Source organism: Drosophila virilis, chromosome X, assembly GCF_030788295.1.
Source record: "Drosophila virilis strain 15010-1051.87 chromosome X, Dvir_AGI_RSII-ME, whole genome shotgun sequence".
Taxonomy (NCBI): domain Eukaryota; kingdom Metazoa; phylum Arthropoda; class Insecta; order Diptera; family Drosophilidae; genus Drosophila; species Drosophila virilis.
This window is the reverse complement of record NC_091543.1, coordinates 29,337,425-29,359,945: the sequence shown is the minus strand read 5'-3', so window position 1 is coordinate 29,359,945 and position 22,521 is coordinate 29,337,425. Positions and strand designations below refer to the sequence as shown.

The 22,521-nt window shown below is 38.6% G+C and overlaps 3 protein-coding genes across 6 annotated transcripts; 1 reads left to right on the top strand and 2 right to left on the bottom strand.

Annotated features, from left to right (window-relative positions):
* Nucleotides 1-1,412: 1,412 nt before the first annotated feature.
* LOC116652014 (uncharacterized) lies at nt 1,413-9,355 on the bottom strand. Of its 2 annotated transcripts, none has more exons than XR_004305023.2 (4): nt 8,869-9,355; nt 8,617-8,805; nt 7,157-8,519; nt 1,413-1,809 (listed from the first exon to the last, which is right to left on the bottom strand). XR_004305023.2 is itself a non-coding variant. In XM_070211346.1 (4 exons), exons 2-4 carry the CDS (start codon nt 8,798-8,800, stop codon nt 1,756-1,758), a joined length of 927 nt encoding a protein of 308 aa, XP_070067447.1. In that variant the 5' UTR covers nt 8,801-8,805; nt 8,869-9,019; the 3' UTR covers nt 1,418-1,755. The 2 variants fall into 2 exon arrangements, 1 of the variants encoding a protein (XP_070067447.1); XM_070211346.1 differs by having other exon boundaries at nt 1,418-1,809; nt 7,157-7,845; nt 8,869-9,019.
* A 95-nt stretch (nt 9,356-9,450) lies between these two features.
* On the top strand, nt 9,451-13,330 carry mRNA-cap (mRNA capping enzyme). Its single transcript, XM_002054905.4, has 6 exons — nt 9,451-9,897; nt 9,959-10,939; nt 11,423-11,561; nt 11,636-11,909; nt 12,863-13,059; nt 13,119-13,330. The coding sequence occupies exons 1-6, from the start codon at nt 9,694-9,696 to the stop codon at nt 13,235-13,237; spliced, it is 1,914 nt and encodes a 637-aa protein (XP_002054941.1). The 5' UTR covers nt 9,451-9,693; the 3' UTR covers nt 13,238-13,330.
* Nucleotides 13,331-18,129: 4,799 nt separating this feature from the next.
* Dus2 (Dihydrouridine synthase 2) lies at nt 18,130-19,802 on the bottom strand. Of its 3 annotated transcripts, XM_032439467.2 has the most exons (4): nt 19,519-19,802; nt 19,333-19,461; nt 18,502-19,245; nt 18,130-18,407 (listed from the first exon to the last, which is right to left on the bottom strand). In XM_032439467.2, the coding sequence occupies exons 1-4, from the start codon at nt 19,685-19,687 to the stop codon at nt 18,157-18,159; spliced, it is 1,293 nt and encodes a 430-aa protein (XP_032295358.1). In that variant the 5' UTR covers nt 19,688-19,802; the 3' UTR covers nt 18,130-18,156. The 3 variants fall into 3 exon arrangements, with proteins under 3 accessions (XP_032295358.1, XP_032295353.1, XP_032295364.1); XM_032439462.2 differs by having other exon boundaries at nt 18,502-19,461; nt 19,519-19,798; XM_032439473.2 differs by lacking the exon at nt 19,519-19,802 and having other exon boundaries at nt 18,502-19,276; nt 19,333-19,462.
* Nucleotides 19,803-22,521: the final 2,719 nt, after the last annotated feature.

Genomic DNA, 22,521 nt, shown 5'->3' with positions numbered 1-22,521 from the left:
TTATTTCGTACGTCTGGCTTATAGAAAAATAGTCCACAATAGTCAACATCAGAGACTTCAAAGGCTCGACCAGCAGTCAAACGTTCTTTGGGCAGATCACCCATTATATGCTCTATTAATCGAGGCTTGGCACGAAAGCATCTCACACATTTTCCAACCACCTTGGATACGGTCTTCCTTCCACCAATCGGCCAATACTGCAACCGAATATGAGCAAGAAGTGCCCGTGGACCAGCGTGTAAGTCCCGATTGTGAGACCGTGTGATGACCGAGTTTGTGATGGGGTGGTGACACGGGAGAATTATTGGATGGCGAGCGTCGAAATCCAGCGAAGAGTTTTTCAAGCGCCCATCAACTCTAAGAATTCCGAAATCATCCAAAAAAGGGTTAAGTGATGCGATACAACTGGACGGTTTAACAACTCTTCTCGATTGCAATGATTTGATCTCTTTCCACAGGTGTGCTCTCTGGACGAGCCTTAGGAAGAGTTGGGTCCCATGTTGTATATCAGACACTGTTAGTCCAGGATGCCTGCTTCTGTGTATGAATTTATAAATATTTCCGAATATACGCTGCATTGTATCAATTGAGTTGACGTATTTACAAGTGACAGTTATATCAACGAAGGGAGATGACGCAATAAGGACCCTTTTTTTAAGTTCGAGTTCTGTCCTTTCTGACAAGCAAGAAGCAGGCCAGTCCAATTTGTTTTTAACTAGAAATTCTGGGCCGTTGAACCACAGTGACGATTGATCTAATTCACTGGGCGTAGCTCCTCTCAAGAGTATATCTGCCGGGTTGAGTGAAGTAGGCACGTAACGCCATTCCATGCCATTAGTTAGCTCTTGAACTGCTGTGACGCGATTAGCCAAAAACACATTGAGCTTGCAGGGCTCGGTCCTTATCCAGGAAAGGCATACAGAAGAATCCGACCAACAGTAGAATTTTCCATCAAACAGATTCATTTTAGATATCTCACGCATGAGATTAGATAATAAGACGGCACCACAGAGCTCTAGCTTTGGAACTGTGATTGTTTTCAGAGGAGCTACACGCGATTTGGAACACAACAGCTGACAACTGGCTGATGCTCGTAGAGAAAGGACGTAGACACAGGCCCCATATGCTTCGATGCTGGCGTCGCAGAAACCGTGAACTTCTAACTCTGCTGCAGGTTTTGACACGAGGCGAGGAAATTGAAGAAACTGTGCCTTCTCAAAACTGCAGCAAAGATCATGGCAACAGGCCAGTGATGATGGCAAGCTCTCGTCCCACTCAAGCTTCTCCTTCCAGATCTTTTTTTTTTTTTTTTATTTTATTTATTTATTTATTAATGGTTGACAAAACGAGTGTCTTCCTCATTATTCAAAAGATTGTACAATAGAATTATATGCTAAAAGCCTAGTTAAAGGATACAATTTTCTAAATAGCATCACCGACCGATGGAGGTGTTTTATTTGCCAGTCCGGCCAGCTGTGCCCCTTTTCACAGCTAATTTTGTCAGTGACGCTATTAGAGCCTACATCTAAGCAGAAGGTTGTAAGTAGGAAAAAAGTGATCTCAAGTGAAATTAAAAATAATCTTAATTTGCTATATTAATAAAGAAAATACAATAAATAGGAAAAAAGAAAGTAAGAAAATTGTTAATAAAGTAAAGCAATGTAAGTTAGATAAAGAGTGTTAAGTGGATAGGACAAAGAGAAAATTAATGGGAAATCACCGACACGGTGGTGGAAAATTTTTCAGCCTGTCCGGCTAGCTATGCCCCTGCTCATAGCTGGGAATGGTCAGCGACTTCCCGAAGGTATCCTGAAAGCAACGATTTTATTAGGGGTAGAGACAGTTCGGTAGAGAAAACGTGATGCAAACGATTATAATTATTACATAGCACGCGAAAAGAATTGTGCATAGCGTAATCTGTTGTGCACGTAGATAGTAATAAGGGGCGATAATTTTTGGTTGGTCTAGCCGGAACAAAGAATTGAATAGCAGAAAAGGAGAATCTATGTCGCCAATAATCAACTTATGTAGAAGGACAACACCGAGAATTGTCCTACGGTTGATTAACGACGGAAGGTTGAGAAGAAGCAGTCTGCTGTAGTAGGACGGCAACGGAAGATTAGGGTCCCAATTTAAACCTCGTAAGGCAAAAAGCAGAAATTGCTTCTGAACAGATTCAATACGATCCTGGCTGTTGATATACTGTGGAGACCAGATGCAAGAGCAGTATTCAAGGATAGGGCGAACAACAGAGATGTATAGAAGTTTTGTTATAAAAGGATCGTTAAACTCTTTAGACCATCGTTTAATGAATCCAAGTACACCTTTTGCCTCATTAACAATAGTATCTATGTGAAGATTGAAACAGAGTTTAGAATCAAAAATAACGCCTAGATCCTTAACTGTTAGTATACGTTGCAAAGTATGACTGACAGGATAAGGTATAGTACGATTAAATGTCATAAACATACAGTTTGAACAACCAAAAACACCAAAGTTGCATAGCGTTCAAATCGTCTTGTAGACGAGAATGATGTGGAAGTGTAGGGTTAGTGTATGATAAAAAAAAGTTTGACATCGTCCGCATACATGAGTACACGGGCATGTGATATAACAGAGGGAAGATCATTTATAAAAAGAGTAAAGAGTAAAGGTTCAAGATGACTACCTTGAGGAGCACCAGAAGTAACGTGAACCCTTTTAGAGGTAGTCAACCTCAGTATTACTCTTTGGGTCCTACCTTTTAAATAAGAATTAATCCAAAGTTACAGCGACAGTGGAAAACCTATTCGGTCAAGTTTAAAAAGTAAATTGTCATGGTGCACAGAAGTCAGTGTAAATGACATCAGTTTGCATTTTCGAAAGGAAAGCATCATTTACCAAGGAAGTAAACTCAAGCAGATTGGTCGTAGTTGACCGATTCTTTACGAATCCATGTTGAACAGGGGAAACAACTGATTTGCAGAAATGCTGCAAATTCGAAGTGATTTTTTTTTTCAAATAATTTAGGAATAGCGGACAGTTTTGCAATGCCCCTGTAATTTTGTATATCAGACTTCCTACCTTTCTTGTGAAGAGGAATGATATAAGATTCTTTCCAAAGAGATGGAAAGACAGAAGTTTCAAGGGATAGATTAAAAAGCTTTAGCAACGGATAAAAAAGGGAAGAACTACACTCCTTGAGTAGACAACTAGGAATATTGTCCGGCCCAGGAGAGTAAGAAGATTTTAAAGAGTTTATAGCTAATAGGAGAGAGGAGTGTGAAATAATGGGGGGAGGTATAGAACTAGCAGAAGAAATAGTATAAGGGTAAGAATTAGTATTAGGACAGACTGAAGAGTAAGTTGATTGGAAAAAATTAGCAAAGTGGTTAGCAGAATCAGTGTCATTGCTAGCTTTATCCATCCCAAGAGAAAAAGAAGATGGCAAACTTGAAGATTTACGCTTCAAGTTTACAAAATTATAAAACTGTCTCGGATTTCGGGCGAATTGCCTTTTACAACAAGTTAGATAATTCTCATAGCATTGAGAATTAAGAAGAAAGAAGTTCGACTTGGCTATGGAATATTTAGCCAAGTCTGTACACGAACCAGACTTTTTAAACTTTTTAAAATATTTAGATTTTACATTTTTTAGATGTGATAATCTGGGAGTAAACCAGGGTGGTTTTGAAAAAGTAGTCGAAGGAATTGACTTAGGAATACACACATCTAAGAGTGAGCTTAGGGTGATATAAAAAAAATTAATGGCTGTATTCATATCAACTGAGTCATATAAGAAAGACCAATCGGTTGAATAAATAAGCTGATTCAGCAAAGAATAATTTCCTTTGCGAAAGCAATATTGGCTGATGAGCACGAAATGAAAGGATTACAATTTAGCATTGCAATCTCTAAAGTTGGATGATAGACATCCTCAGGAAGAGATAAAGGAGGGGACCTAGACACATTAGAAATAAGGTAGTCGTTACCAAATACAAGGTCAAGTGTTCTATTCATATGATTAGAAATTGAATTGATTTGAAACAACGAAAGATCAAGCATGCAGTCTAAAAAATCGTGCTGTGCTGAGGGCACTAGATAATTTTCAGCAGTGAATAATGACCAAGAGATGTTCGGCAAATTAAAATCACCCAACACCAATAATAGGTCATTATCCAGCACGAGTGAAGAAACTTCTTTAATACAAGTAATATGATTCATATAAACTTGAATATCAGAAGAAGGTGGGACATAAGAGCATGTTACATAGATATTCCGTGTAGGAAAAGACACCTTAACTGAGACAATCTCAGCGTCAGTAGGCGTACTAAAACAAAATAGTTCAGACTGGAGAGTGGCTTTAACGGCAATTAACACCCCACCACCTCGAGTCGGCCGATCATTTCTAAACAAAATAAAGTTATTGGGTAATATCTCAAAATCAGATATGGTTGAGTTTAACCATGTTTCCGAAAATGCTATTATGTCCGAATCGAAGGAAGTGCTGGCAATAAAAAGATTTTTTAGCTTTGAAATGAGACCTCTGACATTCTGATAATGAATAAAGATTTGGTCAGAAGATGAAGCTAGTTTTTTTGGGCAGAAATGGTACCCTGTATTGAAGGGACTGGAAGGGCTGGTTACGCTTTTTAGGCTTGAACTCATGAACAATCATGTGTGGTGGCCAAACTTTGGGATCACAAATGATTGGGAACATATCATGTGAAACATTTATTTTGAATGATGATATTTCACGAGGGGTGGAGAAATTAAATTTAGTTATTGACACGCTAGCAGAAGATTTTCTAGCAATATAGGCTGCCAATGACTCAGAAGTGGTGTCCGACGAAAGTCGAGACACAAAAACTTGCCTACGAGGGGCAACTACCGTTAAAGTAGGCGCTGATGGGGCTGTAGGTAATACAGGAGTTGGAGGAGCTAACGAGGCACAATGATTGTTTTTAACAATCTGGGCAAGATTGCGCGCAGGTCTACCTTTGCGGCCAGGAGCTGACGGGGCTGAGGCAGTTTGATTAATTGGGACGGATAAAGATTTTAGCCTTGGCAATTATCGGCCCTATGAGTCCAAGCGGGTCATACAAGCGAGCTATGGTCGATAGTATTGACCTTTTTGATGGTTTAGATCTCTGCTGAATGGACGAAAACGAAAACAACAATCGATCCGACGCTGAGTCCCAAGCGAGTCCAAGAGTTTTGGTGATGTCGCTACCATCATCAAACTTTAGGGAATATTCTCTGTCCTCTACGGGTATCCCTTTCAGTACAGCAGAATTGTTTGAGCACCACTTTCGCAACTTGAAGCCCCCACTTGCCAAGATTCCAGCCGTCTGATTAAGAAGTTCCTTTGCTTCTTGAATTGAATCACCCCCTGAAATGAGGTCATCAACGTAGAAGTCACGCCGCAAAATCCGAGATCCAATTGGAAAATTAGTTTCCTCATCCATAGACAGCTGATGCATAGCACGGATAGAGAGGAATGAAGCTGGCTTTGTTCCGTATGTAATCCGTGTGTATCCAGCTTAAAAATCTTTATATCCTGTTCTGGCGAGACTCGCCACAGAATGCATTGGCGAAAATCATCCGGTGCTGAAACGCGTACGCAGCGATACATTTTTCCAATATCTCCTGCATCTCCTGCGATCGGCAAATTACGAAAGCGAAGAAGGATATGAAACAGCGAGCTTTGAATAACAGGTCCAGCCATCAATAGTTCATTTAATGAATAACCTAACGAGGTAGGTGCTGAGCCGTCGAAAACGACTCGCAATTTTGTCGTTGAACTGTCTTCTTTAAAGACACAGTAATGAGGAAGAAAGTATTGACAAAGTCCTATAGACTCTGAAGCAACAGGCGACATATGACCAAGATCCAAATATTCCTTTAGAAAGTTTGAATATTGAATCTTCAGATCTGGACGATTTTGTAGTTTGCGTTCCAGGGTCAGGAACCGACGAAAGGCTTGTTGGTATGACGTCCCCAGACATTCCAAACTTCGCTTAAACGAACTGAATATTGGCCACTAGGCAATCTGATATGAGTCTTTACGAAATGTTCTTCACAGATGTTTTCTTCCTTTGAAGTGGTAGGTGTACTTTCCAAGCAGGATTCTATCTCCCAAAATCTTCGAACCAATTCATCAGCACGTTCTTCAGAACTTGACTCAAGTTTGCCCGCAGTATACTTTGCCATTAACATAGAACCACTCAAGCGGGGTCAGCCTCCAGAAACTACCCAACCAAGCCGTGTTTTTTGAAGACACGGTAGTCCTGGGAGAAGCCTTATCTGGCCGACGCTGAGAAGGTCGAAAAACAGGCTAGCTCCAAGTAGCAAGTCCACGCGTTGAGGTTTAAAGAAAGACGGATCTGCAAGTTTTATGTTATCGGGAATGTTCCAATTCGTCGTGTTGATAGTAAAACTCGGTTGACTATCAGTTATGTTAGGCGCTACCAGAGCTGTAAGGCATGTTGAGTATTCAGAGACTTGAGACTGTATTGTGATAGTGACCGTGTTTCCTTCTGTTTCAAAACGAGAATCTCCTAGACCAGAGACAATGGCTGAGGACTTGTGCTTCTTTAGCTGAAAGCTGTTGAGCAAGGCGCGGCTTTATAAGGTGAAGCTGAGAACCAGAATCCAAAAGGGCACGACAAGGTATCAAAGTGCCGGAGCGATTTCTTACAAAGATCTTAGCCGTAGCCAAGACGACAACATCACTACTGAAATACTGGGCAACAAGAGATGTGGAGGTAGATGGCGATGACTTAGCGAAAGAGGCATGGGCTATCGGCGATGAATTTGCAGGCTCAGTCAGCTGACCATACGGAGATACGGAATTGTTTAAATGCAGCAGAGAATGATGTTTCGCCCCGCAGGTCCGACAGCATCCAGAGCTGCATGATCGCAATTGATGACCTTTCTTTAGGCAATTCAAGCACAGTGCAACTCGTTTTGCCTTCAAGCACAATGCAACTCGTTTTGCATCCCTAAGCCGTAATGCAGGGGTCAAATTTCCAAATCGAGAACAATTATATATACTATGACCAGGGCTTTCACAAAAGACGCAGACAGGGGCGTCGTGGTTAGTGGCGATAAATGACGATCTACTGGTGTTAATTGCTCTAGTTTTTCCCACCTGATGGCTAGGGGCATAGCTTACCATAGCAAAATTTGCGGTTTCCATTGTTCGGCATCTCTGCTCCAGAAACGTAGCCATATGCTCCCACGATGGTATTAAATTAACGAACGACGAATCCTCTAGCCTTTCTTCCCATTTGGCTTGTGATATTGGGTCCAGCTTTTGTAAAATAATCTGCACAATGATGCATCCAGCGATTTGTTCGGAGTTGCCCATGCCCTTTAACGCGCGAAAATGTGCGTTGAATTGGTCGGATAACTGCCTTAGCGACACGGCCGATCCACCTGCCACCCTCTTGAACCCCAATATCTCAAGTATGTGTGCCTGAAAAACCAAACGTCTATTATTAAACCTTTTCTCCAATAAATTAAGTGCTATGGTATAATTATCGTTTGTTATTTCCAATGATCGAATCGCGTCCAGCGCTGTATCCTTCAGGCACGATCGAAGATGCTGCAGCTTTTCGATATCTGCTAGATCAGGATGATTTTCTATGACGGTTGTGAAAATATAATAAAAGTCGGCCCATTCTGTGTAACCATCACTGAACGTAGGCAACTTTATTGACGGTAGTGTTGGCGGTGCCTTAGCTCTAACTGTCTGCGAGGGCAGCACAGATTGGTCGCGAAATGTTGAGCAGGGCAATATTGAGACACGTTTCGCAATTTCACTCCGAACCGAAATTTCCATAGAAACTGCTTTTTCAATAGCTTTCACAAATTGAAATAATTAACTATTTATTTTTTGTGTTCAAAATTGTTTTATATTTCTTAAAGTTACGAGAAGCAGGCAGACCCGAATTGGTCTGTGCTTATTATTTAAGAACAATAGTTTGTATATAGGCAAGCGAACCCGAATTAGTACGTGCCAATTTTAGCGAAGAGACAATTATTAGTTATAATTTTGAGTAATGCAAGGGGCCGATGCGTACCAAATGCATGAAGCGAACGAACTTAACTAACTCGATGCGCAGCATTGAGGCCTTCGCATAAGTAAAGCTAGGGCAATAAAACGATCGTAACAGCGAAGAGCGGCAGCTCTATGTAAATGAATTCTTAAGAGCGAAATTTAGGCACTTGCTTTGCAGAGCGAGTATTATAAGATAAAATTAAGATGCTGCTCTTATCAGTTGCGAGGTCGCTCCAGTTGTTTTAACTGCGTAACCAGACAGGTGTTGTACGTCAAAATATATTGATATTGGTTCAAAATTTAATATGAACGATAATTACTACAAACAGCTGATATATTAACGAAGGTAAGCGGTAATTTTTTATTAAACTATTTAATTTTACTAATTTCACAGTTTTTAATATACAAAGTTGTCCATATCTTATCCATGGAGCCACTATTACGAGGCCGTATTATCTGATTATTGGAAAGAAAACTTGAAAATCAAATCAACCCGATCAGCCATTTATTTAAAGAAGATTGTAAAATTAAAAAATTCCATAGTAAAATCAGGTTATGAAAATTTAAATTACCTTTTTCATGTCTCTTAACAAATTGCCCACAAGCCAATAAAAAGACCATCGATGAAAGCTCAATAGCGCCCATATATCGCTTGTACCGATAGTGCCACAGGTAAATTCGTAAAAACTTCCTGTCATTGCATAGCAATACGATTGCTTTACGGCTTTGCATATATGAAAACTTAGTGAAGCTCATAAATGCTGAGTAAAAATATTTTGGAAAATGGTATATGTTTTTCCTCATGCAAAAACTAAATATCTTACCGATTCTTCTCTCGAGCTATTTAAAAGTTCGATTTTGATAAGATATTTTGATAACCAATACATTATTTAATTAATTTTCGATCGATTGTTCCCATAGCGGCTATATAATATAATATAATAGTCTGATTTTGATAAGATTATGTATACTTGCAAGGAGCATAGTGAAACTAAAACTAAAAAACCAATAAGTTTTTCTTAAGAACTTAATTTTTTGACAGATAATTCCCATACAGCTGTTATTATGTTGTTGATAACCGACCCAGCCGACTCCGACATATGTACTGATTGCAACAGAAATGTGTCTATCTTTTAAGTAGGCAAAGTATTACGTATTAGTATTAGTATTGCGTTACAAATTTAATGATAAAATTATACAAGGGTATCAGGAAACGCGCCTCAAATCCTTAATTGTCACGTCACAATTTAAAAGTGACCAGAATTCTCTGCGCTCGTACAATTTTAACTCGCGTCCACCGATTTTGAATAGCATGAAGACGTACACAGAGTAGAAACGTGCCATAAATAATATGTACCTATCGATAATTCGATGTTTTCTAAAATATCGCTCATGCGCAAACCTGTAATATGGATTGTGACACACAGAAGAAATCAAGAAGCAAGCAATCACTTTCTGAAGTTGTCTGCGCTGCTCTAAAGATAATGTGACGAAATTAACAATACAATCAAAACGCGATATTCAAAGCGATTCATACCCGCTTTGACTGTAACCGCGCAAAAGCGAATTTATATCAGAGACATTATTCGCATGTCTTTTTCATTCTCAAATTTTTGCACATACAGTTAACTAGTCTGTCTCCTGTCGGGATGTCTCAGTCCCAGCCCGAACGCGAACGGGGCTCAGGCCCGCTACCTAACCGTTGGCTCTATTGTCCACGAAAAAGTGATATAATTATTGCGGAGCGGTTTCTCGCCTTCAAGACGCCTTTAAATCAGTCTTTCCAAGACAAAATGCCCATTGAATGCACCTTTCGCCCCGAGATGCTCTTTGATTATTGCAAGACGCTAAAGGTAAGAGTTGTCGGTTATATCACACACCTACATGTTTGTTTATATCTTTATCTCTTTGCAGTTAAAACTAGGCCTCTGGATTGATTTGACGAATACAAAACGGTTTTACGATAGAAGCACAGTGGAAGAACGAGGCGCACAGTATATTAAGCTACAGTGTCGTGGTCATGGTGAAACACCATCACCGGAGCAAACTCACAGCTTTATTGAATTAGTTGACAACTTTATCAACGAGCGACCATTCGATGTTATTGCTGTGCATTGTACGCACGGTTTTAATCGGACTGGATTTCTTATTATCTCTTACATGGTGGAGCGTCTGGACTGTTCTGTAGAAGCTGCACTTGCCGTATTTGCCAATGCACGACCGCCTGGTATATACAAGCAGGATTACATTAATGAGCTCTTTCGTCGCTATGAAGATGAGGAAGATGCTCCACAAGCCCCAGAGCAGCCCAACTGGTGTCTGGAGTACGATGACAGCAGTGGCAACGACCACATCGGCACCGACAGCAGAAAACGTCACTACGATGATAATTACTCTTCCACTTCGCAGGCTGCAGCGGCAGCAATTGAGGGTGGGGTGGTAGCAGATGAAGAAGATGAAGAAGATGCCGATTCAAATGCAAATTGTGAAGAAGACTGCGCGACAGGCGATAGCCCACAGAAAAAAAAACGACGAAGAGAGTGGATTGTAAAAAATGCAGCCTTTATGGCTGGTGTACCTGGCGTGAGGCAAGTAACGGATCAGCCGCGTGTTACTGAACTACAGCACAGGGTGCAAAACTGGTGCAACTGGCAGAAAAGCGGCTTTCCGGGCGCTCAGCCCGTATCAATGGATAGGCACAATATTAAGAAACTCAGTGAGATGCCATATAGGGTTTCTTGGAAGGCTGACGGGACACGGTATATGATGCTTATAGATGGACGTAAGGAGATCTACTTTTTTGATCGCAATAACTCCTGCTTTCAAGTAGAAGCCATGGCCTTTGTAAATGGCAAAAATCTGCACGAGCATCTTGATGGCACGTTGCTAGATGGAGTAAGTTATCGTCATCATTATCAGTTTTATATGTTTATTTAATTTAACCCAGTATACCCATTTAAGAACGTTAACAAGCGTATGTGGGTTTTGTGGTCTGTATTAATAGCCGAGTCGATCTAGCCATTTTCGCCTCTCCGTAGAGTCGTCTAGCATAAGTTTGTTTTCGTTTTTATAAAATCGATATAAATCTATAATCAATTTTGATTCGATGGTATTTACACAAATATGCCATAATTTCATAAAGATCGAATACTGAAGTAAAACACGAATTATTTCACATAGTGTGTGGATAAGAAGCAGAGCAGCAGCAAGCGACGTGCGCGTGCTTGTGTATGTGTATGTGTGATATTTGGAATGCATGTGTAGATGAATACTAGAATATTTGTGATGGCAACTCGGTATGGGGTGCAGGAAATCTCCTTCACTCTTTGCTAAATAAATAAAATATATAACCTTGTTTGTTTTTTATTTTTTTTGCAGGAAATGGTGCTAGACAAAATTGGCGAGACAGTAACGCCGCGATTTCTTGTTTACGATATCGTACGCCTTGCAGGTCGTGATGTGCGCGAAGAGTTCTTTTTTCCACATCGCCTGGACTATATCAAAAATGATGTTATAGGTACGATGTTAAATACGCACAAATCCACTTCAATTGGTAAACCCATAAAATACAAACATAAACTCTCGTCGCAGGTCCACGCATCCTTGCAATGAAGCACGGAATCATTAACCGCGCCCTGGAGCCGTTTAGTGTGCGGAACAAGGATTTTTGGGACATACGTACATCGGCACGTCTTTTGGGCGAAAAGTTTTCACGTTCGCTGGCACACGAGCCCGATGGTCTTATCTTCCAGCCCTCACAGCAGCCGTACACAGCCGGCGTATGCGTCGACGTCTTTAAATGGAAACCGCATGAGCTTAATTCAGTGGACTTTCGTCTTAAAATAATAACAGAGCGTGGCGAAGGGTAAGAAATTGAACATAAATTCTGACTATATTTCACCACCAATACAGGCGGACGAGCTAAGTGGGTGCGTCTGTTTCTTTGTAGCAGTCTTGCAGTCAAAAGCTATCCTTATTAAACCATATAACATATAGATAGGACAGTTAGAACGAAAAAAGGGTGGCTAATTATTTTCTGTGTGTCATTGAGCTCTTGTTCGGGTCCATAACTCGCTCACTTGCTGAAAGAGTAAGAGAGTTAAAGAGCAATTATATTTGTGTGATAGAACGGCAGCGCTGATTTTCATTTCGCTCCCACTACAGGAAACTAACTTGTATAACGTGTGGCCAGTAACACCATTATTTACAACTAGTTTCGAAGGTGACGTCATTGGGGCCTACATATAAATAGACAGGGTTTAGTTAAGAAAATAATTCTCAAACAAAAGATTGACAACAGTGTTCTAGTCTGAAAAGCCCGACTAGGTGTGTTCGTACCAAATCGGAAGCTTTAAACTAGTATTATGCTCTTCTCGGATACAGCGCTAATATCCTAGTTGATTTAACCATGTTAGTCTGTCCGTATGTATGAACGCGTGGATATCAGAAACTATAAGAGCTAGATACTTCAAATTTAAAACTTATCTTGAAAAACAAAAACCGATGGGTTCTGTATTTGATAAGTTGTTCGTATCGTAATCTGTCATGGATCTAAGTAGGAATAAAGGCCCATATTCCCGGTAAGTATAAAGGGAGGATATTGAGGGCGAGAGTGCCCTACTAGGAAATACCCTGACACTTCTCTAACCTGAAGCAGCTCGCTTGCTTATGCACGAGCAAAAAAAAAAAAGGCTCCATAGCCTGCTGCTTTACGATGGCTTTAAAGATTTAAATATTAGCTGCCTTAGATTACGTATTGCTAACAGTGTTAATTATTTCCTTTAATTTTATTTTCTAACCATTTTTTTATGTTCCTAGCCTGTTAACCAAAAAGGTTGGTTTTCTTTATGTGGGCGGTCATGACGCTCCCTTCGGCCGTATGCAAAAGCTTACAAAGGAGATTCGCGAGTTAGACAACAAAATAGTTGAATGCACTATGAACCAATTTGGCAATTGGGATTATATGCGTGAGCGCACGGACAAAAAGTTACCCAACAGTTTTAACACCGCCGTATGTAAGTTTTTCTATAAGCTTAATGTAGTTCACAGCTAACATATAAATGTATCCTTGTAGCCGTCGTGGAGAGCATTAAGCATCCAATCACTAAGGAATATCTACTAAGTTTTATTGCGAATTTCGGATTTCGCGATGATCATACAATGATGCCGCCTCCAGCCGTACAGCGACGTTAATGCTAAGCAGCTATCTCATCTCCTGCACCACATCCACCACGTAGACACTCCTGACACACACATTAGGAAATTAATAAACCATAACAAAACGAATTACGTTTTTCAATAGTAATTTCATTGAACTCGGTATCAGCACAACATTAAGTCGAGATACATAAAGTAGCCGATAAGAGTTTCGTTACTCTTTTGAAACTTGAAATGCATTAGTCATATGGGAACCTACTTTCAACATTTTAAGTCTAGCTCCAGAGCTTGACGTGTAAATACAAACGAAGAAACAGGCAGACATAGATAGCAAAGTCAATACGGTACAAAAGGTATACCTTTTCTTTAATAATTTCTGTGTTTCCTAACCGATCTTGGTGAAATTTCCAGGATTATATCTAATTGTGCTCTATTTACTGATTCTTAAACAGACAACTTCATTAAATTTGTTGCCAAAATTGGTGGGTAGTTCAAATTAGCAAATTGGTTTGCTTTATATCTGAGGCATTTAGGCGTGGGTGAAAATAGCTATAAAATAAAAGATGCTTAACATACGTGTACATAGTATTCGGGAAGGTAAATTGGAATTTGGTGACTTGTTTTTAAAACCGAAGAAACATAATCGAAATTACAAGTCTGGCTCTTTTAGGTTCATATATCGACGCCTTTTTATATATGGACATGGCTTCATCAAAGACAATATAAATACTAAGATGAGTTACGCCCATACATTTAAATGCGACTCAAAATTTCTAGCCTGACCTTTCATCTGCCCTTTGAGGTTTGTACGGCATGCCTGCCGACTGGTTGTTCCTTCTCCAAAGACCAGACGAACGAATGCCGAAGTCGCGGCTTGCTGATGCTGACACGAGCTACGAAGTTAGTCGCTAGCCTGCCTTCAGCAAAGCTGGTCGATGCTGCTTTGCGTCGCTTCGTTTTCGAAGCACATTGAGCGAAAAAGTTTAGAGCTTACGATCGACGCGAAGTGCTTGTGCTTTATCCATGATATGCATTCTTTATTTAAATGATATATTACCCTAGATATTAACAATTAATTTTACAGGAAAATTTAAGAACTTATATAATTTGTACACAAGGCGCTTCTTGCGCAATAACTATGTTAAGAAAATAGCACACATAGATTGATATAACTTTTCTTTTTGGACATTGTATGCTCGAGAAAAGTTCTTGTCTCAGCCAATAGCGTGCGTGCACCTTTCGTTGTATGCGTGAATTATACATGCATAAAAACTTTAAAGTATGTATGCATGTGTTGTTATTCACTGCTCTGGCTTTAGCTGGCAAGAAATTAATTTTGTTAGTTTTCTAGCGCAGATCATGACCTATCCCAAATTTGTGTTGATATATGAATGCATTTTGTGTACTGAGGTTGGCTCCCCAGAAAATATGTATTTCCAAGTCGATGCAAATATTTACATAATTGCTTTAAATATTAATTTAATATTATTTTTATTCCCCAATCAAGAAATAAAAGAGTGCTAAGAAATACAATTACATTTCAAGTCGACTCGAAGGTTATATTTAGTTATGACCCCATTATAATTATAATGGCCTCCTCGCGGAGTTCCCTGGGTACTTTGTTCTTTATAATTCGAACAAAACAATAATAAAATAAAAATTAATTAAATGTATCTTTGAAAACAACAAATTTGCACTTTTATTTGCTTAATTTATTTTGTATTACTTAAAAATAATAATTAAATTAATAATTTCAAATATAAAAAATTGCATAAATAATTGCATCGACTTAAAAATACATATTTTGTACGGAGCCAACCTCAGTACACAAAATGCATTCATATATCAACAGAAATTTTGGCTAGGTTGTGATCTGCGCTAAAAAACTAAGAAAATTGTTTCTTTGCCAGCCCGAGACTGCCAGAGCAGTGGATAACAACACATTCAAATATGCACGGCCCTCATAGAGCCGAAGCTGAGAGCAAATTCTATTTTTAGCTTTTTCGTTCTCTCGGCTGTGAGAGCGCAATGCTACAGATTTCGTTTTCGTTCTCAATTTTCAAAAAATCAAGCTGCATAGTAGCATTTCGTTGTATGGCGTTACTCATCTTAGTGTTAATATTGTCTTTGGCTTCATCGATTAAGCTAATAATGAGCAGGAATTTATAAATTGTTTGGTGTTGGAAATGAATCCTTTAAATTGGTATATACCTTTGTAGAAACCCTTTTTGGAACATTTTCAAAGAGTAACTACGAATTTTAAAATCAGAAATGATAACAACGTCAAAAAATCCCTCACAAATATCAGTATTGTGTGATTTAAGAAAAATAGTTATCCCATAACAAAGTTTCTCTTTTTCAATTTTTTTTAATTGGTAATACCAAAGGCAATATAAATGCTAAAATGCTCTCAGTGACCTTTGCTGCCGAAAAAACTAATTTAGTTAATTTTCTACTCTTTGTTTGTTGGCTCGGTAGAAAATCAATCTTTAAATCCGATGCTAATATAATTTCATTAACATTAATTATTATTATTTGGATTGCAGCAACCATACCGCAAAAAGCCTATTTAAATATAAATTAAACTGTATATTTTAGTTTAATAGATTATTGTACTTTAATCTCTTGAGTTATATATTTAATAATTAAAAAAAAATAAGCCAAATGATAACGTCAACTCTAAAATACGGTTTTTCAACCGAGCCAACCTCAGTTCACAACATACGTATATTTGTGTATATGTGACAACAAATTTGGATAGGTCATGCCTAGCTGTAAAAAATTAATAAAATCAATTTATTTGACCCCAATAGCCACTGCAGTACTCACACATACAAGCACAGCTGCTTCACGCCATTGACTGAGACAAGAGCTTCACGTGGGTTATTGTATAAATAATATGACAATATGACAATTTACCAATTGTATCTAAGATAATACAGTTTGTCAAGTAATTGTCTGTAAAATGAAAAACATTACTCAAATTTATTTTAACTTAAACTCATTAAAAAACCCATTAAAAATGGGTATAAGAGTATATTGTATTTGTGCGAAATCCAAATGTATCTAACAGGCAGAAGGAAGCATCTCCGACCCCATAAAGTATATATATTCTTGATCAGCACCAATAGCCGAGTCGATCTAGCCATGTCCGACTGTTTGTCCGTCCGTCCGTCCGTATGTATGAATGCAAGGATCTCAGAAGAGCTAGAGACTTGAAATTTTAGATGTAGATGCTCCTAGTTCCCGCGCAGATCGAGATTCCGATAATCGATAACTTACTCAGTTTCCAAGCAATCGATAAGAATCGATACCGATATCCTGTTTTTTGGACAATTTTGGTAAATAATAACAGCTAGAGTCACCACATATAGCTTCTAAAATAAAATATATATATGCATTTGATATTGGAAGAAGAGGGTTCAGGGTATCCCCTAGTCGGGAGCTCCCGACTAGAACCTCTTACTTGTTTTTCTTTACTTTTTCCGCCTATGGTTATTATTCTAACTATTGTTCATAAATATATACAAGATTCATAATTCCATAATTAAAAATAGAATAAGTGAAAAATAGACTAAATTAAAATTCGGCAAATATTGCGCTGCCAATTTACATTACGTGCTTTGCAAAATGCAAACAGAATTCGAAATGAGCCGAGGCTATCTAACCGTACTTCCAATTCTAAGAAAATTGAATAAGTTAGTTATTGCTATGTTCACATCTTGCCTAATTTAGTGCTTCCTGCAATGCCTGGCCAACGAATTAACAAAAACCTAATTCATTTTGTTTACCATAAGCGCAAATCTGTTAAGGAAATAGCGAAAATGTTACCCATAAGGTAAAGAAGTATTTATAATATTTACCACGCCGAAAAAGAAAAGAGGTTAGAATTAGAGCACTACGGAGGCAGACCATCAAAGCTCACTATATGCGATCATTCAAAAGTTTAAAAACAGATCAATTATAATCCTCAAACAAGCCATGAGCTACAGTTACTAAAACTGTAAAAATGTAATAGTACTCCTCGCAAAAACCTAGAAAGAAGTCACTGTTGTATGCAGGAAATATTCAGATGTGGCTAAATTTTTCTATTGCCCGTGGAGTACTGGTATGACGTTTTTTTTTTGCAACGAGAGAAAATAATGTTTAACTATCATGACTGGCCCAGAAAAGTTTTGAGATATCCCAAACAGATTTGGAACAGAAAAATATAATCCAAGCAGTACAGTTTGTCTAGCTTTCTGTAATGGTGTGGTTGCATATCGTCGAAAGGTGTTGGTGAGCTGCCCATTTTCAATGTAGTGACGAAGAAGTTTTTCTTGGAGATTCTAAAGAATGAATTGTCAAGGAACGCAATAAAGTTTGGTTTCGTAGATCCCCAAAACACTAATAAGCAGAAGTACAAGTTTTACTAGGACAATGACCCAAAACACAAAACATTTTTGTGCAGGACTTGGCTGCTCTGCAATTGCCCGGAGTCGTGACTTATATATATACAAGATATATATATGACAGCGTTATTGCTTTTTAAACCCTTGCAGAGAGTATTGTCTGCAAGGGAATTAGATCTTTGGCGTGCCGAAGATAGCCTTTCTTTCTCGTTTTAGGTTTGTTTGTATTATGAATGTTGCATCCATCTAAAGCATGCATTTCAGGGATTAAGCAAATTGTTCGCTCAATGTATTTCGAAAACGAAACGACGCATCAACCAGCTTTGCAGAAGACTGGCTGGCGTGTCGTTTGAAGAGCGGAAAGCAAGGTAGAAATTTTGCATAGTTTTTAAATGTGTGGGCGTTACTCATCTTAGTGTTTATATTGTCTTTTGTAATGACATTTCAAAAGGGTATTGTAATTGTCAATTTGTTAATTCCAAAATATAGTGGTCTCCTTTCTCTTTAAAGTAATTCGACATAAACATAGACAAACAATATTTTTATGGGGGTTTTAATCTAATTCTAACTGATCAGACTGCCATTGTCGAGAAGAGTTTTTTCTCTCAGATGTCCGAGTTGCAGCAAAGCTACTAATGCGGCACCCTGTTCAGCTTGTTTCTTGTTTTTCTCCCAGAAGCTGCTACTATAGCGCTGTCCGTCATAGCTGCAGATAGCCCGAAAAAGCTTGTCGCAGCGCAGCGTCTCATAACAGGGCGGCTGCTTACTCGTTCTACCCGCGTGCACATAAAGCACCATCTTCGGTAGCTGAGTGTCTACAATGGGAATATATAGATATATAGATTGGTAGAGATAATAAGGTCACAATAAAAATTGGATAAATTTAATTAGTTTTCTAGACACGCTTACCACTTGTGTAGGTGGACCGCAGAAAAGCTACATTGCGGTAAATGACACCCTGATACTCGTCTGTAGAACTGTCAGGCTGCCCGAGCTTTTGTCGTTTAGTAGGACACTGTGTTAGTATTACGTTGGCACGGCCAGCATTTCCGCGATCTTTAAGCTCTTGCTGCCGACGACGACAGTAGTCACCCAAATTCCAAATCTCGCAAATCTGTTGTAGAGTTTGACATTGTAAAAACCGCTTTCCGCGCGGCGTTTCCTGCAGCTCTTTCAGGATGCTTTGCACGCAGTACTTAGTATTGTGCGGAGCATTGTCGTAATCAATGCACAAGCGGAGATACTTATAAATCACTTCATCCACTGGCAAAATGCCTTGTTTACGAAATATTGACACATTGAACTGGGCCGCACGAGCGACCATTACACTATCAGCGCCGCACAATGCCTGGAATTTGTGCAAATCATCATACGTGTGCATATCCCGAGATCCGCCGTTAGCTATAATAGGTATGTCTACGGCGCTTGCCACGGCATGTAGGACATCCGGATGTGGGCGATGCTGAGGCCGTTCATCTCGAGTACGCGCATGGATACCAATCGCGGCAATGCCCGTGACTGCCAATTGCTGCACAAGTCTTATGGTGTCTAAGAGATCGGGCAGTATGCGGATCTTGCAGGTCACAGGTATGTCTAACTGCGAAGACAGTGTGCGCAGTATATGGGCTGCTTTCGCTGGATCTGCAAGTAATGCTGCTCCCATACCGCCCTTAATCGAAAACTCCTTGGGACAGCCCATATTTATATCTAAGCCAGCAACATCATACTGTACCAGCTTACCTACGGCCAGAGCTCGTTCTGCATCGCTAGTTCCCAATTGTAGCACTACTTTTGACTTTTCTAAAGCACACGTGCGAAAAACAATCGTGCCGTCAGAAGGATCTACAAAATCTACTGTACTCAAAGCGGCTGAAATGTCAAACGAAATTTTTCCTAGTTCTGTTTTTGTAATATATACCAACTTACGATTTAGGCGGCGGATACTTTTTATTAATTTTAGATCGACAAGTTCCTCGGTGTACACGATGTCAGCACCCATTTCGAGGGCTAACAGTCGCATGGGCAAAGTGCCTACACGCACCATTGGCGCCAGAATTAGTTTGTTTCGATAGTCAAGAAAATGGTGCTTCTTCATTTTGATTGTTTGTCAATTAACTAAAAATCGACAAGCTTTCCACGAAAAGCCTGAAGCCGGAACAGCTGTTGTAGAGCTGGAAAACTATTGCTAGAATCGATGTTGCTATTTTGACAATCATCGAGGGTTTTCTGGGAACCATCGATATTTTTCCAGCTATAATGTTTTTTTTACAAGAGAAAGCGGCAATCATTGCAATGATTGTAATGAATGCTTGGGGTTTTTATTCTACAAAAGTCAACTCCAAATAAGTCGGGAGTGGTGTCTATTCCACGTAGTTTTTCTCAGCTTAATAGCGTATTTTATTAAATATAAGCAATTAAATGTTGCCCATGGCGCTGTGATAGCACGATTGTCAAGTTTCGTGCAGGAACGATACTATTTGACGATGAATTTCCAATAGTTTTTACCTATCGCCAACGCTTCGAGATGAATGTGCGTCAAATTAGCGGCGGTGACTTAGCGTCGAATTTTGGTACTTGTTATCGGAAAAGTATCGGTCACTTTCAAATGCATTTATTTATGTTTTTAAGCACGAAACCAAATAAATTAAAATGCAGAATTGCATAAAATTTAATTATTTACTTTTTACATTCATTTATTTTTGAATTTTAATTAATAATATGGGTAAACAAAGGGGTTGAAAAGTTAGGTTTTCACCATTCTTTAAATATCTTAGTTTAGGGATAATGGCCCCGAAAACCGCATATACACGATTGAAGTCTATAGTTTCACCTAACCAATCTTGAAAAAATTATAAAAATCGATCAGCATGTTTTTAAGATATTTGTACTACAGTGCAGCAAGTTAGCCCCATAGCCCCATACAAAATGACCGTATAAAATCACCTTTGCACTTGAACACTAATCTCTTTTCCCAGGGATAATGGCCCTCAATGCACGGTATACCAACTTGAAAATGCATGTTTAAGGAAGCTTTACGCATTAATTCTAAACAAATCGATCAGCCAGTTTTTTAGAAAAATAACAAAATGTAAACACACCTCATGTTGTTCATTCAAAAGGCCTATCGAGCTACTAGTGTATATGCGGTTTTCGGGGCCATTATCCCTAAACTAAGATATTTAAAGAATGGTGAAAACCTAACTTTTCAACCCCTTTGTTTACCCATATTATAAATTAAAATTCAAAAATAAATGAATGTAAAAAGTAAATAATTAAATTTTATGCAATTCTGCATTTTAATTTATTTGGTTTCGTGCTTAAAAACATAAATAAATGCATTTGAAAGTGACCGATACTTTTCCGATAACAAGTACCAAAATTCGACGCTAAGTCACCGCCGCTAATTTGACGCACATTCGAGATGAGGGAATGAGATCTGCTAATTATCGATAATAAATCATTCAAAATATCGAATTTTCGATTTGGCAGATGTTATTGTGTATTTAAAGTGTATGAAACTAAAATAACAAAACTACTTACTATTTGCATATGTAATTTTTTCAATAATTAAATTTAAACGTAATTGTAAATAAAATGTTATAAATGTTGTTATGTAATAAATTTCAAAAATAATAAATAAAATAATTAACAAATTAATTAAAGTTATGTTTTACATTACTTATATAATTTGAAGATTTATTTGAAAAATATGTATAAATGACTAGAGTTTACATTTTGGCTTAAGCCAGGCCAAGTTATTTCATCAAATTTTTAATAATCAAATATTAAATAAGTATAATTATTACTATCTCTCTACTAGTGTCATCCTTTAAAAAATAATTTGAACACAATATATTGTGAGTGAGGGGAGAGGGGAGAGAGAGAGAGAGAGAGAGAGAGAGAGAGAGAGAGAGAGAGAGAGACAGAGAGAGAGAGAGAGAGACAGACAGAGAGAGAGAGAGAGAGAGAGAGACAGAGAGAGAGAGAGAGACAGACAGAGAGAGAGAGAGAGAGGGAGAGGGAGAGAGAGAGAGAGTAGAGATACAAGGAAGGATACAGGAAGACCAACTGACCCGCTTGGCGCATGACAAGTTGTGCCTTTTAACAGCAGACAAGTGTTTTAATAATTTAAATAAATCTTATTGGCAGCAAAATCTTTGCCATGCAGATCAAACTACAGAAATTTATCCGTAACTGTTCATACCATATCTAAACTTTGTGTACCGACTATCAATTTAAAATGAATGTACCTTTTAGTGGTAGTGGATGGCTGGACAAAATTTGTAAAGCTTTTTCCAGTAAATTCTACAAGTACACGTGTGGCTAAAGATGAGTTGGGTAAATATTTTGAATGCTACCTATTTAAGGGATCATGACATAGAACATATTAAAGTGTTAACACCTATGCTGGGACAATTGTTGGAATCATTTCTCCAATCAGACTAGGTTGAACTGACTGAGTACTCAGAAGATAGGATTAGTACTTAGCATGGAACAGTGAAATTTAAAATCCTTGACGAAAATCACAGGTCATAACATTGTCCAGTCACAATTAAACCAATTAAGAGGTTGAAGTCGGGAGTTTCCGATTACGGAATACCCTGAAAAGTTCCCTTGGCAGGGTTCGAACTCGCAACTGACTGCAATACTTGCTGTCGACTCTACTCAACAGAGTAGACAGACCGCACCACTTGCTATGCCACCACTCAGCAGCCACACCAAAAATTAAGTACCTATGATACAAAAAAGGAACTAAAATAACATTACAGAAAAAAGTCGCAATTACCATGCTGTTAGAATGCGAAGCAGACGCGCGTAAATGTGTGTGTGTATATGTATACAGAAATTCATAGAGCTGCTGCCCCATCCAATTGCGCAGTTGCATATAACTTTGGTTTTTTCTTAACCAATCCTTATGAAATTTTCTAC